The following is a 13,008-nucleotide window of genomic DNA, read 5'->3' on the forward strand; positions in this document are numbered from 1 at the left end:
CTTTTCTCTTTTGATTCTACCATGCGGCTCTCGCCGTTCTGAAAGTAGAATTGCGCTCAGTTGTATGGACTTCCCTGTATGATGCTTCGACGGGTGAAGCACAAGTTGGATTGGGTAGAACGTAGGCCCGTACCCCGGTCATGAACATGCTTGAGCCTCTGCCACTGATTGAACGGGTATGGCTAGTGGCCACCCGACGGTCGAGCCCACGAACTAAAGTACGATCCGGTATGAAAACATGTGGCAACCGCACTAATGGATGTTCGATTAATGGAACGGCACAGAATACAACAATGGATGTAGAATCACCTTTCCAACAAGACATACTGTACGCTTGCAGGACACATGTCATTCACATACATGCATTTACCTAGTCGTACGTATAAAAACCTGTTACTACTTTGTATAGTTGGGCAATAGCGTCTGCGCCTTCCTCAAGCCTCCCGAGGTCCCTTCGAAAAATACTAATAAGATCCTTGAACGCCGAGATTCATATTTCTCCATCACTAGCCGTCGATGTCTATTTAACCGGGCCCCCGGTGAGTATTGCAAAGACCGCTGCATTAGTGGGCCGTTGTCCGGTCTACCATCCTCCGGTTGGGGGAAGGCGGAGCACTCTGCGCCGGATTTGGATTGTAGCACAATTGCTCCCGCTGAAGGAGTAGAGATGTGAAATCATATTGAGATTGGAATGTCCATAGAAAGGCGCAAAACAACAGACCTAAGAAATCTAGGAACCTGAAAGCAATGGCGAAAACAGAAGAAGTTCAGTGAAGGGGAAGCTCTGATTTCATCGGCGTCATTTGCCCCACCATCCCACTTGAGAAACGGGGCACTGGCCAGGTACTTCCCTTTATTATGGTAATGCCATACTGAACACAAGTACCCGGCAATTGATTTGGTTCTGGTCTATGACACCACCCCTCCTTCTAAATACCGCGCCGCCCGCCACCCTTCTTCTCTCTTCTTCATACTCTCTCGATCTCACTATCAATTCATAAAAATGTCTTCTTCTCTCGAACAGCTCAAGGCCTCCGGCACCGTTGTCGTTTGCGACTCTGGTAAGCTATCAATCCCGTCGCTATATTGAAAAATCGCTAACTAAATTTCTTAGGTGACTTCGCCAGTATGTATTCCAGATTTTGCACAATGTGACATGCCAGCATTGAATGGCTAGCTAACGTAAACCACAGCTATTGGCAAGTACAAGCCCCAGGATGCCACCACCAACCCCTCTTTGATTCTCGCTGCCTCCAAGAAGCCCGAGTATGCCGCTCTCATCGACACTGCCGTCGCCTACGGCAAGCAGCACGGAAAGACTCTTGATGAGCAGGTTGAGGCCACCCTCGACCGTCTCCTCGTTCAGTTCGGAAAGGAGATTCTTAACATCATCCCTGGCAAGGTCTCCACCGAGGTTGACGCCAAGCTGTCCTTCGATACCGAGGGCTCCGTCAACAAGGCTCTTGAGATCATCAAGGTACGCTCACCAGTTCACTGGGAAAGACTGACCAATTTGAATCTGACCATTTTCACTTTAGCTGTACGCCGACAACGGTATCTCCAAGGACCGTGTCCTGATTAAGATTGCCTCCACCTACGAGGGCATTAAGGCCGCCCACATCCTCCAGTCCCAGCACGGTGTCAACTGCAACCTGACCCTCATGTTCTCTCTGGTCCAGGCCATTGCCGCCGCCGAGGCCGGTGCCTACCTCATCTCTCCCTTCGTTGGCCGCATTCTTGACTGGTACAAGGCTGCCCACAAGCGCGACTACACCCCCCAGGAGGACCCCGGTGTCAAGTCCGTCCAGGACATCTACAACTACTACAAGAAGTTCGGCTACAAGACCATCGTCATGGGTGCCTCTTTCCGTAACGTTGGCGAGATCACCGAGCTTGCCGGTTGTGATTACCTGACCATCTCCCCCAACCTCCTCGAGGACCTCTACAACTCCACCGAGGCTGTTCCCCAGAAGCTCAACCCCGCCGGTGCTTCCAGCCTTGACCTCCAGAAGCGCGAGTACCTCCACAACGAGGCTGAGTTCCGCTTCCAGTTCAACGAGCAGGCTATGGCTGTTGAGAAGCTCCGTGAGGGCATCTCCAAGTTCGCTGCTGATGCCGTTACCCTCAAGGAGCTCCTTGCCAAGAAGATCCAGGCTTAGGTTAGCTTCTGATCTTTTTTTAATTGTTTAATTTTCTTTGTAAATTGGCGATCTCCCAAAAATTGGAATCGGTAGATACGAATTGATGAATTTGTCTCAAACAGTGTCCTTCGGTGTCAGTAGAAACCCGTTTGTAGGTCTAGGTAGGTCCACGGCCCTACTAGGCATTATTGCAATGTATAGGCCTGTGCATTTTGCATGCATTTAGCTTTGGTCCTTAAACTCGGAGTGTAAACATTAATGGTTGAGTTGGGTGAGTGACTAGACTTGGTGAATCACATTATCCAACCTCCCCCAGCCCTCCCTTTCTTTGCGCACCTCCCTCATACACACAGCAACGACCTTGTTTGCACACCTTTTCTATATTCTCTGCTTTCTATGAATGCCCGGCAGCAGTCCTCTGGTGTGTACTGGATCTGGAAAGGAGGCATCTCCTTCGTCTATTGAGGTTCATCCTAGCATCGTGGTCAAGGTCCCAAAATCCGGCGAATTTGAGAGAGAGAGCAATTCCGTAAAGAACTCAAGGTCTATGAGATATTTTCTCAACATCCGCGCTGTCCTTCAATAGCAGACTGTTTCTTCTACAGACAACGGCATTTTCCTCGGGTATATGCGAGGTGTGACCAGTATACGGACTCACAGAGTATATGTTTAATAGTTGTCTACGGAGTACTAACTGCCTTTGATATTAGACGTGTCCCTCTATCCTAGAATATAAAACAACCATACTCGCGATCAGGAAACTTCTACAGTCACCAAAGTAGAGAAACTAGAACCTCTACCCGTACGAAAAGAATGGATGAACGACCTCGCCCATGGTGACCTACGACCCGGAAATGTTCTACTTGATCGTGACCTTTGGAAAGGCGTGGACTTCTTCATATGCTTTCTATGGGGGAGCCAGGGCAACTTGGATTGTCGAGTGGTATTGATATTCTAAGAGCTGAGGACAACGCCTGACTATGAATTAGGACTGAGAAGCAATCCAAGGTGGTCAACAGACAACAAGGTGCTGGAACCATGTCAATCAGAGAAACTCCGCACCAGCTGTGATAGGCAAACATCGTAGACCAAGGCGGTGAGATCAACGCAAATCCCGTGAATCTAGCCGGGTCGGCTTATTCAGGCCCCCGCACGTAATCCATGCTCTTCCAATTGCAGCTATGGTGTCATTACGATCATGTTGCCCGAGGCCATTGCAGTTGAGCATTGGATGTGATACAGTGCAACGGTATATCGGTGAAAATAAGGAGACATTGATATAGTGACAGACGAGGTTTTATGATACACAGGGTGAAAATTGAAGTATTCAGCTGTATGGAATAATTATGTCATTCCCCCTCGTTCCGACTCGCTGCCCACTTGGGAAGGTGGGGGATGTTTTGCTGTGGTATTAAGTACCAGGTACTGGTGGACACAGCTTTTTTTACACTAAAATACATGTACCTAGTACTTTCTCAATAAAAGTTCAGAGTCACGTCAACATCATCCGCTTTATTATCTTCATCCGCCCCCTTCCTCTCCTCTTCTCTCACAATACCCTTCTTCTTTTCAATCAATCTAAAACATCTTAAGATAATCAAAATGGTTAAGGCTGGTAAGTAATTTCCATTGGCCCTCTTCTGGACCATAAGATCTTCAGCTCCAAGTTCCCCATATGTGGCGAAAGGACCTTGGGGTGTGAGCAGATTTGAGCACCTTGTGATCCAGAGCCCAAACCCGAGCCTATCGGCTTGCATCCTCGCCCTAGCTCTCCACTGCTGTCTGGGTGTCTGCCAGTATCTCTGGGACAAATCTGGGGGTCATCGTTGCTCATTTGCCAGAAGTGCGGCATTCTGATCCTGGGCCAGTGCGGCACGAGCCGTTGCTGAGCTCGGAGGACCAGACCCCAGGGGCCTAGAGATGCAGTAGTCGGCATGCCGGACAGTCTTCGATAAACCTTCTAGAACAATTCATTGACCACTTTCCTCTCCTTGCAGTTGCTGTTCTCCGTGGTGACGCTAAGGTCGCCGGCACCGTGACCTTCGAGCAGGCCAACGAGAGCGCCCCCACCACCATCTCCTGGAACATCACCGGCCACGACGCCAACGCTGAGCGTGCTTTCCACGTTCACCAGTTCGGTGACAACACCAACGGCTGCACCTCCGCTGGCCCTCACTGTATGTTCATGATGAGCGAAACACCAAGAGGATCGAATACTGACTGCTTCTAGTCAACCCCTTCGGCAAGACCCACGGTGCTCCCACTGACACCGAGCGTCACGTCGGTGACCTTGGCAACTTCAAGACCGATGCCGAGGGTAACGCCAACGGCTCCAAGCAGGATAACCTCATCAAGCTGATTGGTGCCGAGTCCGTTCTGGGCGTGAGTTTATGAATGATATCAGGCATGGCTGAAACAGACTGCTAACCTATCTGCTTAGCGCACTCTTGTCGTCCACGCCGGTACTGATGACCTTGGCAAGGGTGGTAACGAGGAGTCCAAGAAGACCGGTAACGCCGGTGCTCGCCCTGCTTGCGGTAAGTTCATAAAGGCGTGATAGATTGGAGATGAGAACTAATGAGATATGGTAGGTGTCATTGGTATTGCCGCATAAATATGCAGCTATATCCCCTTTTGAAACCTGGATTTTGATATCCCCGTAATTGGTGGATCAAAAAAATGCTGGATACTCCGTCTAGGATACATGAATGAATGCCAATTTGACTTGTGCATATTTGGATATATATGTCGTGATCGAAGCTGTTCGATGATCGATGCATTGTAGACTTCCGTAGAAGCTCGGATGGGCTGACCGCTTTCCCCCACAAGTCTAAACACCGGCCACGTTTCCCCTCAGGACAATCCCCTTGCTCTCATCTTCTCTTTCTCTTCCTTGTGTTTTTATTCTGGTTTTGTCTTCAATCTTATCACAATTGTGTGGTAGTGGAGACTTGTTTCATTCAGTATGCCTTTCGAAGCCCGGGTCAAGTCCGTCCTGTCCGGTGACACGGTCGTGCTGTCGCATATCACCAACCCTTCACAAGAACGTATCCTGAGTTTGGCTTATGTCTCTGCTCCAAGATTAAGGAGAGAGGGCGATGAGGTAGGTGCATTGTTGAGATTGATCCCCCGATTGCACAGTTGAAAGACCAGATTGCTGCTTGTTGTGATCTCCAATTGGTGGTCTTTCTGGTCCTTAGGAGCTACGTACAGCACTCAATCAAAGAGCCATGATCAAAGGAGCAGATAGAAAACCAGACAAAACTAACGTGAAGATTCAATTATAGCCATACGCCTTCCAATCCCGCGAATTCCTCCGTGAGCTCCTTGTCGGCAAAGTTGTCCAATTCCACGTTCTCTACACCATCCCCACCGGTGCCAAGCGCGATTATGGAATCATCAAGCTGCCCGGCTTCGACGCCTCATTGCCCGATATCAGTGTGCAAGAGGGCTGGACTCGAGTCCGCGAAGAAGCAGGCAAACGCGGAGATGAATCTGAGGAGACCGCTACACTCCTGCAGCGCCTGCGGGCATTGGAATCTCTCGCTCAGGAGGAAAGAAAGGGAACTTGGGCTGGTGGCGACGATGCTCACATCGATACCAGCTACGAGTTGACTGGCGCTCGCGATTTGGTTAAGCGTAACTTGGGCCACCAGCTCGAGGGTATTATTGAGAAGGTCCTGACCGGTGACCGAATTGTGCTGCGTTTGCTGCTCAAGCCCCAGGAACACATCCAGACTGTTATTGCTGTTGCTGGTGTCCGGGCACCATCTGCTAAGCGTACGACCGCCGATGGCAAAGAGACCGCGGCTGAACCATTCGGTGATGAGGCACAGCAGTTTGTCGAGGAACGCTTGTTGCAGCGCAAGGTCAAGGTTTCTCTGCTTGGCGTTACGCCTCAGGGACAGATTGTTGCTACCCTCCTTCACCCCAACGGAAACATTTCTCGCTTCCTCCTTGAGGCTGGTCTGGCCCGCTGCCAGGACCATCACTCAACACTCTTGGGTCCGGACATGGCTCTCCTCCGCCAGGCGGAGCTTACAGCGAAGGCTGACCGCAAGGGATTGTGGGTTAGCCACACGGGACCCACGACTGCTGGTGCCGCCGCTGTGGACTACGTTGTCACCCGCGTTTTGAACGCGGATACTCTCTTCATCCGCAACAAGGCTGGCCAAGAGAAGAAGATTAGTCTCGCCAGTATCCGTCAGCCGAAGCCCTCTGACCCCAAGCAGGCTCCCTTTGCTGCTGAGGCGAAGGAGTTCCTGCGCAAGCGCGTGATCGCCAAGCATGTCATGGTCACCGTAAATGGCAAGAAGCCTGCAAACGAGGGTTACGAGGAGCGCGAGGTCGCTACTGTTGTGCACGGCAACACCAACGTTGGTCTGGCCCTTGTGGAGGCTGGCTACGCCTCTGTAATTCGCCACCGTATGGATGACGCTGACCGGTCTCCCGACTATGATGCGCTGCTCGCTGCGGAGGCCGATGCTCAGAAGGAGGGCCGTGGAATGTGGTCCTCCAAGCCCCCCAAGGCGAAGCAGGTGGTGGACTACTCAGAGAGCGTGCAAAAGGCCAAGCTTGAGCTTGGTATCTTGCAGCGTCAAAAGCGTGTCCCCGCTGTCGTTGATTTTGTCAAGTCTGCTTCTCGCTTCACTGTTCTAGTTCCCCGCGATAACGCCAAATTGACCCTCGTTCTTTCCGGCATCCGTGCCCCCCGTTCTGCCCGCGGACCCAGCGACGTGGGTGAGCCTTTCGGCCAGGAGGCCCACGACCTTGCCAACCGTCGTTGCATGCAGCGCGATGTTGAGATCGACGTTGAGACAATTGATAAGGTTGGCGGATTTATCGGCACCCTGTACATCAACAAGGAGAACTTCACAACCGTTTTGCTAGAGGAGGGCCTTGCCACCGTCCACGCATACTCGGCTGAGCAGTCTGGTCACGCAAATGAGTATTTCGCTGCTGAGCAGCGGGCCAAGGACGCCCGCAAGGGTCTGTGGCACGACTGGGACCCTGTTAAGGCGGCTGCTGAGGCCGAGGAAGCCGAGGCTGCCAATGGCACCGCAACAGGCACTGAAAGTGATGCCGTCCCCGCGCAGCGTCGCAAGGACTACCGCGACGTTATGGTTACATACATCGACCCTACATCCGCAAAGATCAAGCTGCAACAGATCGGCACCGGCACCAACGCCCTCACCGAGCTGATGAGCGCTTTCCGCAAGTTCCACATTAACAAGGCCAATGATACCCCGCTGCCTGGCCCTCCCAAGGCCGGCGACTGGGTTGCTGCTCAATTCACCGAAGATGGCGACTGGTACCGCGCCAAGGTGCGCCGCAACGACCGTGAGAAGGAGCAGGCCGAGGTGGTCTACGTCGACTTCGGCAACTCCGAGATTCAGCCATGGGCATCACTCCGTCCTCTCAATCAACCCCAATTCTCCGGCCAAACCCTCCGCCCCCAGGCCATGGATGCAGTCCTCTCTCTTTTGCAGTTCCCTACCTCTGAGGATTACCTAGAGGATGCCGTCGGCTTCGTCGGCGACCAGACCTTCGACCGCCAGCTCGTCGCAAACGTCGACCACATCGACCAGGATGGCACCCTGCACGTCACTCTCCTTGACCCCGCTGCCTCCAAGAACTTGGACAACAGCATCAACGCCGACATTATTCACGAGGGTATGGCCATGGTACCCCGCAAGTTGAAGGCGTGGGAGCGCGCCTCCGTTGATACCCTCTCCAACCTGCGTGCGCTCGAGGACGAGGCTAAGGCCGACCGCCGCGGTATGTGGGAGTATGGTGATCTGACCGAGGACTAATTTTCTTTGTAACTATTTGATTTTTGAGATGAGGGCGATCTGTACACATATGGTTGGGTTGGCCTATGATTAACATTTGGCTGTGCCGTGTACACTGAGGTATGGTACTTGGTTTAATTTAGGCCGGAATTTTATTGCATTTTCGTGTTTTTGTGACCTTCAAGACCCTCGTATAGCCTCATCCAGATGTCCGTTGCTAGGGCTACCTTGGTTGATGCTGCCGATTAGCTTTGTTGATCGATGGATCTACATCTGCATAGAGACTTGCTAACTCAACATTCAACATTCTGAAAGGAGATGTGAATTTCAGCCATATGCGTGATAGAGAGATGTATCACAAGTAGAGCCAACCTGGGCACCGACCTCGGGACCAAACCGTCGTTATTTCACCGCCTCTTTCCCTCCGCCACCTCCAGGATATATTTCAGAAGGTTGATCTCTTTGTCAAAAACCAGTAAACAGGGATACAAACCAACCATGTTTTGGGGTAACAAAACTCCGCAGGCCTCCGAACAGGACCTGACGCGTACCGATTCAGCCTCGAAGAACGATCCCGCCGCATCCGCCTCACAAGCTTCTGGAACCGCATGGCTCGCCGGACACTTGCACCACCTCACACCGGAGCAGGACCAAAAGTTGCAGGAGTTCAAGGCACTGTGCGCTGAGAAAAAATACTACACCCCTGCTGTGGAACGCGCAGATGGCGTTGAAGCGAAGCCGACTACCCATGATGATGCGACTTTACTGTATGTTGCGCCTCCGCGCTGGACCCCACCACAGCCAGGAACGGACAAAACAAACAACATGATCGAGTGCTGATTTTGATATTTTGCGCAGGCGATTCCTCCGTGCTCGCAAGTTTGACATCGACGGCGCGTGGGCTCAATTCAAGGATACCGAAGACTGGCGCAAAGACAACGCCATCGAGGAGCTATATGAGAATATCAGCGTAGATTCATATGAAGCCGCTCGACGCATGGTGCGTCTTCAAATACCTTGCGAACGAGGATACAGAGTTCCTGCTGACATCCGCTGTCTCAACAGTACCCCCAATGGACAGGCCGTCGCGATCGCCGCGGAATCCCTGTCTATGTCTTCCAGATCCGCCACCTGGATAACAAGGCTGTCGCCGCTTACAACTCCACCATGTCTAACGGTACACCGGAGACTCACAAATCATCAACAGTCCCTGCGCGCTTGTTAAACCTCTTCGCTTTGTATGAGAACCTCCTCCGATTCGTGATGCCGCTCGCATCCGCGCTCCCACGTCCAAACCCAGAGACGCCTATCGTGACTTCGACCAATATCGTGGATGTCAGCGGTGTCGGACTGAAGCAATTCTGGAACTTGAAGAGTCATATGCAAGATGCTAGTGTTTTGGCCACGGCGCATTACCCCGAGACATTGGATCGAATCTTTGTATGTTGCGCTACCATCTAATCCGCTCAGACAGCTTTTGCCATTGAAGACATGATCGTGGAACTAACTCAACCGTTAGATTATCGGAGCACCCTCCTTCTTCCCAACCGTCTGGGGCTGGATCAAGCGCTGGTTCGATCCGGGCACAACCTCAAAGATCTTCATTCTCTCCGCCGCAGAGCTCGAGCCAACTCTCACTTCCTTCATGGAGCCATCCAGCATCCCCAAGCAATACGGTGGCGAGCTAGACTGGTCGTGGGGTGACATGCCCAACCTGGACGAGCCCAGTCGCGAACTACTCCGCGGCATCGAGCAACCGCTCGCCGACGGTCAAAAGCGGAAGGATATCCTCAAAGGCCCGGTATTGTTCGAGGGCGATCACCTCGAGGTGCTGGGTACCGTTGACGGAAAAGAGCGGAGAGACATCGTTCCCATCCCGAAGACGCAGGCTTCGGTCAAGTCAGAGGCTAACGCCGCTGACTCTACAGAAAAGGCGGCGCCTATTGGCGCAGAGGCTAGGGTAGAGGACAGTGAGAAGACTATTGATGAAGTGGCGGTCAAGGTCAACCAGCTGTCTGTCGATGAGACGCAGAAAACTGTTGCCGCATAGAGCACATAGAATGGCAGCAGGATTAATCTTGTTCGGGTTTCTGTTTGGACATACCATTAGCGATGTGACATACCACAAGGTAGCGCAGATCTCAATATCAGGGTATATTATTTCTTATATGTGTTTGTCGAATATCCGTCTGCCTTTATATTAAGGAGTAGAGAGTTACATGTGCTTGTTTACGAATCCATTGCATGATATCGGTAGTGGCCCCATATTCCCAACATCTATATACTATCTATCTATTTTGCTCTGTCTTGTACTCTATAGATGGAATGAATTCCTCATTTAAAATCTTCAGGAGTCTGAATTCAGACTTAACGTTCAAGCGGGTTGGTTGTAGCCCCCAGTGTCAAGGTAGAATGTCAACCACGACGGTACTGCATCTCCCCAAAACTGATGATTCAAGAGAACCCAAAAGAGAAACCAAATCAATATGGTCCATGATATTAGAATATCCTGTTAGATGGCTACTTTACCCTCATACCCTGAGGCAAGCCGAGGAAAGAGAGGAAGAGACACCAACGGTGAAGTGATATGGGGAAGGTGCAAAAAAAAAGGAATCCGTTCCCCAATTACTCCCAGCGCAGGATCGAAATCCTCACCAGTTTCACCATTGCTGAGCTTCCCAATGCGGTATCACCCGTGATCATTGTTTCACCCAGCAATCAGATGGCCTCGTGTCTCTCACCCACTCGGCCATCCAGGGAGGATTAGGTAGACTCCCTTGGGCTTGGGTTAAGTAGACCATTGGGACATCATTAAATCAAGCTATCTATCACCTACATGTGGCATCAAGCGTGTACATACGCATCCCAGCAGGCTCTAGTCTCTCCATATGTCTCTAGATATCGGGTGACAGCCGGATCTATATATGGGGAAAAAAAGTATTGCGGGTTATATGGTCTCTGGCTCTGGAATCGTAATATGTCTGCCTTGGGATGAATATCAAGGTCGTTGTATTAAAGATAACATCATGCTGTCTTTTTTGGTTGTCTTCTCAGATCTCTTTGCCCAGCTCAGTGTTATATGAACGATGGATATGAGTAACCGCAAGATGCAGAATACAGTGAAACGCTCATTTTCACAAAACCTTTCTTACGTATAGAGTGCAACATCTCAAGATATATCTTGAAACCCTACTCAGATGAAATTGACCAAATTGGGAATACATTCGGAATAAGGGCTTCGTTGACCACATGACTCGGGGCAACGTCCCATCTATACGGCCAAATACGAACATATATGCAGTCACTAGTGTAGGATTCAACGTTATGAATAATCAATAAAACAAGCATCCTATCCATATGAAAGCCCGTCTATCATGATATCATCCCCGAATCAGCCCGAATCACAAACATAAGGCAACCATGTTGAGGCCAGCTAGCCAACGCGCTAAATGGCCATCTTGTTGGGAAACAGTCCAAGATGAGATGTGATCGACATCATGTTCCAATCCAGCCAAATGTCCGAGGCTCGTTTTTGCGGGGAGCGTGAAAGAAGTGGGCTTCCTTCACATGCGCCGAGCGTCGCCAATGACCGAACGACTGGGGAGTGATCGACAATAAGCCCGAGCACTTAAAACCCACCAGCCCACCCCAGGTACTACCGGGGTGGGCTGAAGTGTGCATTTCGACACTCTAACACCGTTTACGAATCACCCATAATGAGTCCCAATCCAAAGGACTCTATGAAGTCCACCTGGCGGCAACAAGCCCGCTCAGAGTGGACTCTCTTCCACTGGTTCTACGAACTACTAGGAATCCACCCAGAACACCTCGACAAGAACATCCCCATCCATCTAAAAGAAGACGCCGTGCCCTACGTCCCAGACTGGTCCATGCACCGCTGGGTCCTGACGCACGCCGCCATACCACTCTTAATCCACCACGCCTACGTTTCCTTCACTGGCCATAACCTCAGCGCCTGGGGCGCCTTCTTCCTATACGGAGTGGCTTTCAAAGCTATCGCCATTCACGAACTACACGTCCTCCGACGACTGGGCCACCAGCATGGCTTCCTGGACGGTGACAAGCACGCCCGCGACGGCGTCCCAGACGTCGGAGTCGCCAAGGTCGTCCGCTCACTCATGTCGACCTCGACCTTCCGCCCAATGTTCACAGTCTTCATCGCATACCACTCAACACACGCACCCTCAACAATGAGCTTTGTCTGGCTACCCCTCGAAGCCGGTCTATACGGTATCATCCTCGACTTCTGGTTCTACTGGTACCATCGACTGATGCATGATGTCGGCGCATTATGGAAATATCACCGCACCCACCACCTCACCAAGCACCCGAACCCGCTGTTGACGCTGTATGCGGATACCGAGCAGGAGTTCTTCGATATCCTCGGTATCCCGCTGATGACTTATTTCAGTATGAGGCTTATGGGGATGCCAATGGGGTTCTATGAATGGTGGGTTTGTCATCAGTATGTTGTATTTGCGGAGTTGGCGGGTCATAGTGGATTGCGGGTTCATGCTACGCCGCCGTCGACGTTTAGTTGGGCTTTGCGCTGGTTCGATGCAGAACTTGTTATTGAGGATCATGATTTGCATCATCGGAAGGGTTGGAAGAAGAGCCATAATTATGGGAAGCAGACGAGGCTTTGGGATCGGATTTTTGGAACTTGTGCTGATCGCATTGAGTCTGTTGAGAATAATGTTGATTATGTCAATTCGTCGCCTATGCCGTTGTATTGAGAGGTTGGCTTATCGACGATTTGAACTTGGGTGAGGAGGGTTAGTATATACAAAGCCTGTGCAGTTGTGGGTGGTTGTCGAGATTGGTTCATATTGTTTTGTTTTGCTGAACTGTTTGGTATTACGCTAGATACTCGGGATATCATGTCTCTGAATGAATGAAAACAGCTCCCTACGTCCAACGGATTTCTACATATCAGACTGCGGACTATTTTTCGGCAGGCCAGCTTGGCTTGCGTGTAGCATGACGACTGATATTCGCAGTCGACTAATCTTCGCAGTGAGATGCGAGCACTTTAGGTGCTATATGTGGAGAAT

The 13,008-nt window shown here is 51.1% G+C and overlaps 6 protein-coding genes across 6 annotated transcripts; all 6 read left to right on the forward strand.

Annotated features, from left to right (window-relative positions):
• Positions 1 to 146: 146 nt before the first annotated feature.
• N7500_007264 (uncharacterized protein) lies at positions 147 to 673 on the forward strand (the record flags this gene model as incomplete). The annotated part of the gene is made up of 2 exons (XM_056678408.1): positions 147 to 176; positions 410 to 673. The coding sequence occupies 2 exons, from the start codon at positions 147 to 149 to the stop codon at positions 671 to 673; spliced, it is 294 nt and encodes a 97-aa protein (XP_056533408.1).
• Positions 674 to 1,003: 330 nt separating this feature from the next.
• Positions 1,004 to 2,159, forward strand: N7500_007265 (sedoheptulose-7-phosphate:D-glyceraldehyde-3-phosphate transaldolase TAL1; the record flags this gene model as incomplete). The annotated part of the gene is made up of 4 exons (XM_056678409.1): positions 1,004 to 1,061; positions 1,115 to 1,126; positions 1,194 to 1,477; positions 1,539 to 2,159. 4 exons carry the CDS (start codon positions 1,004 to 1,006, stop codon positions 2,157 to 2,159), a joined length of 975 nt encoding a protein of 324 aa, XP_056533409.1.
• A 1,584-nt stretch (positions 2,160 to 3,743) lies between these two features.
• On the forward strand, positions 3,744 to 4,755 carry sod1 (superoxide dismutase SOD1; the record flags this gene model as incomplete). Its single annotated transcript, XM_056678410.1, has 5 exons — positions 3,744 to 3,756; positions 4,139 to 4,318; positions 4,372 to 4,523; positions 4,582 to 4,678; positions 4,733 to 4,755. The coding sequence occupies 5 exons, from the start codon at positions 3,744 to 3,746 to the stop codon at positions 4,753 to 4,755; spliced, it is 465 nt and encodes a 154-aa protein (XP_056533410.1).
• Positions 4,756 to 5,106: 351 nt separating this feature from the next.
• On the forward strand, positions 5,107 to 7,954 carry N7500_007267 (putative transcription factor (Snd1/p100); the record flags this gene model as incomplete). Its single annotated transcript, XM_056678411.1, has 2 exons — positions 5,107 to 5,244; positions 5,429 to 7,954. The coding sequence occupies 2 exons, from the start codon at positions 5,107 to 5,109 to the stop codon at positions 7,952 to 7,954; spliced, it is 2,664 nt and encodes an 887-aa protein (XP_056533411.1).
• A 477-nt stretch (positions 7,955 to 8,431) lies between these two features.
• On the forward strand, positions 8,432 to 9,983 carry N7500_007268 (SEC14 family lipid-binding protein; the record flags this gene model as incomplete). The annotated part of the gene is made up of 4 exons (XM_056678412.1): positions 8,432 to 8,700; positions 8,792 to 8,933; positions 8,999 to 9,373; positions 9,453 to 9,983. 4 exons carry the CDS (start codon positions 8,432 to 8,434, stop codon positions 9,981 to 9,983), a joined length of 1,317 nt encoding a protein of 438 aa, XP_056533412.1.
• Positions 9,984 to 11,649: 1,666 nt separating this feature from the next.
• On the forward strand, positions 11,650 to 12,690 carry N7500_007269 (sterol desaturase family protein; the record flags this gene model as incomplete). The annotated part of the gene is made up of 1 exon (XM_056678413.1): positions 11,650 to 12,690. One exon carries the CDS (start codon positions 11,650 to 11,652, stop codon positions 12,688 to 12,690), a length of 1,041 nt encoding a protein of 346 aa, XP_056533413.1.
• Positions 12,691 to 13,008: the final 318 nt, after the last annotated feature.

This window comes from Penicillium coprophilum (genome assembly GCF_028826855.1).
Source record: "Penicillium coprophilum strain IBT 35676 chromosome Unknown utg000004l_segment0_segment0, whole genome shotgun sequence".
In the NCBI taxonomy this organism is placed as follows: domain Eukaryota; kingdom Fungi; phylum Ascomycota; class Eurotiomycetes; order Eurotiales; family Aspergillaceae; genus Penicillium; species Penicillium coprophilum.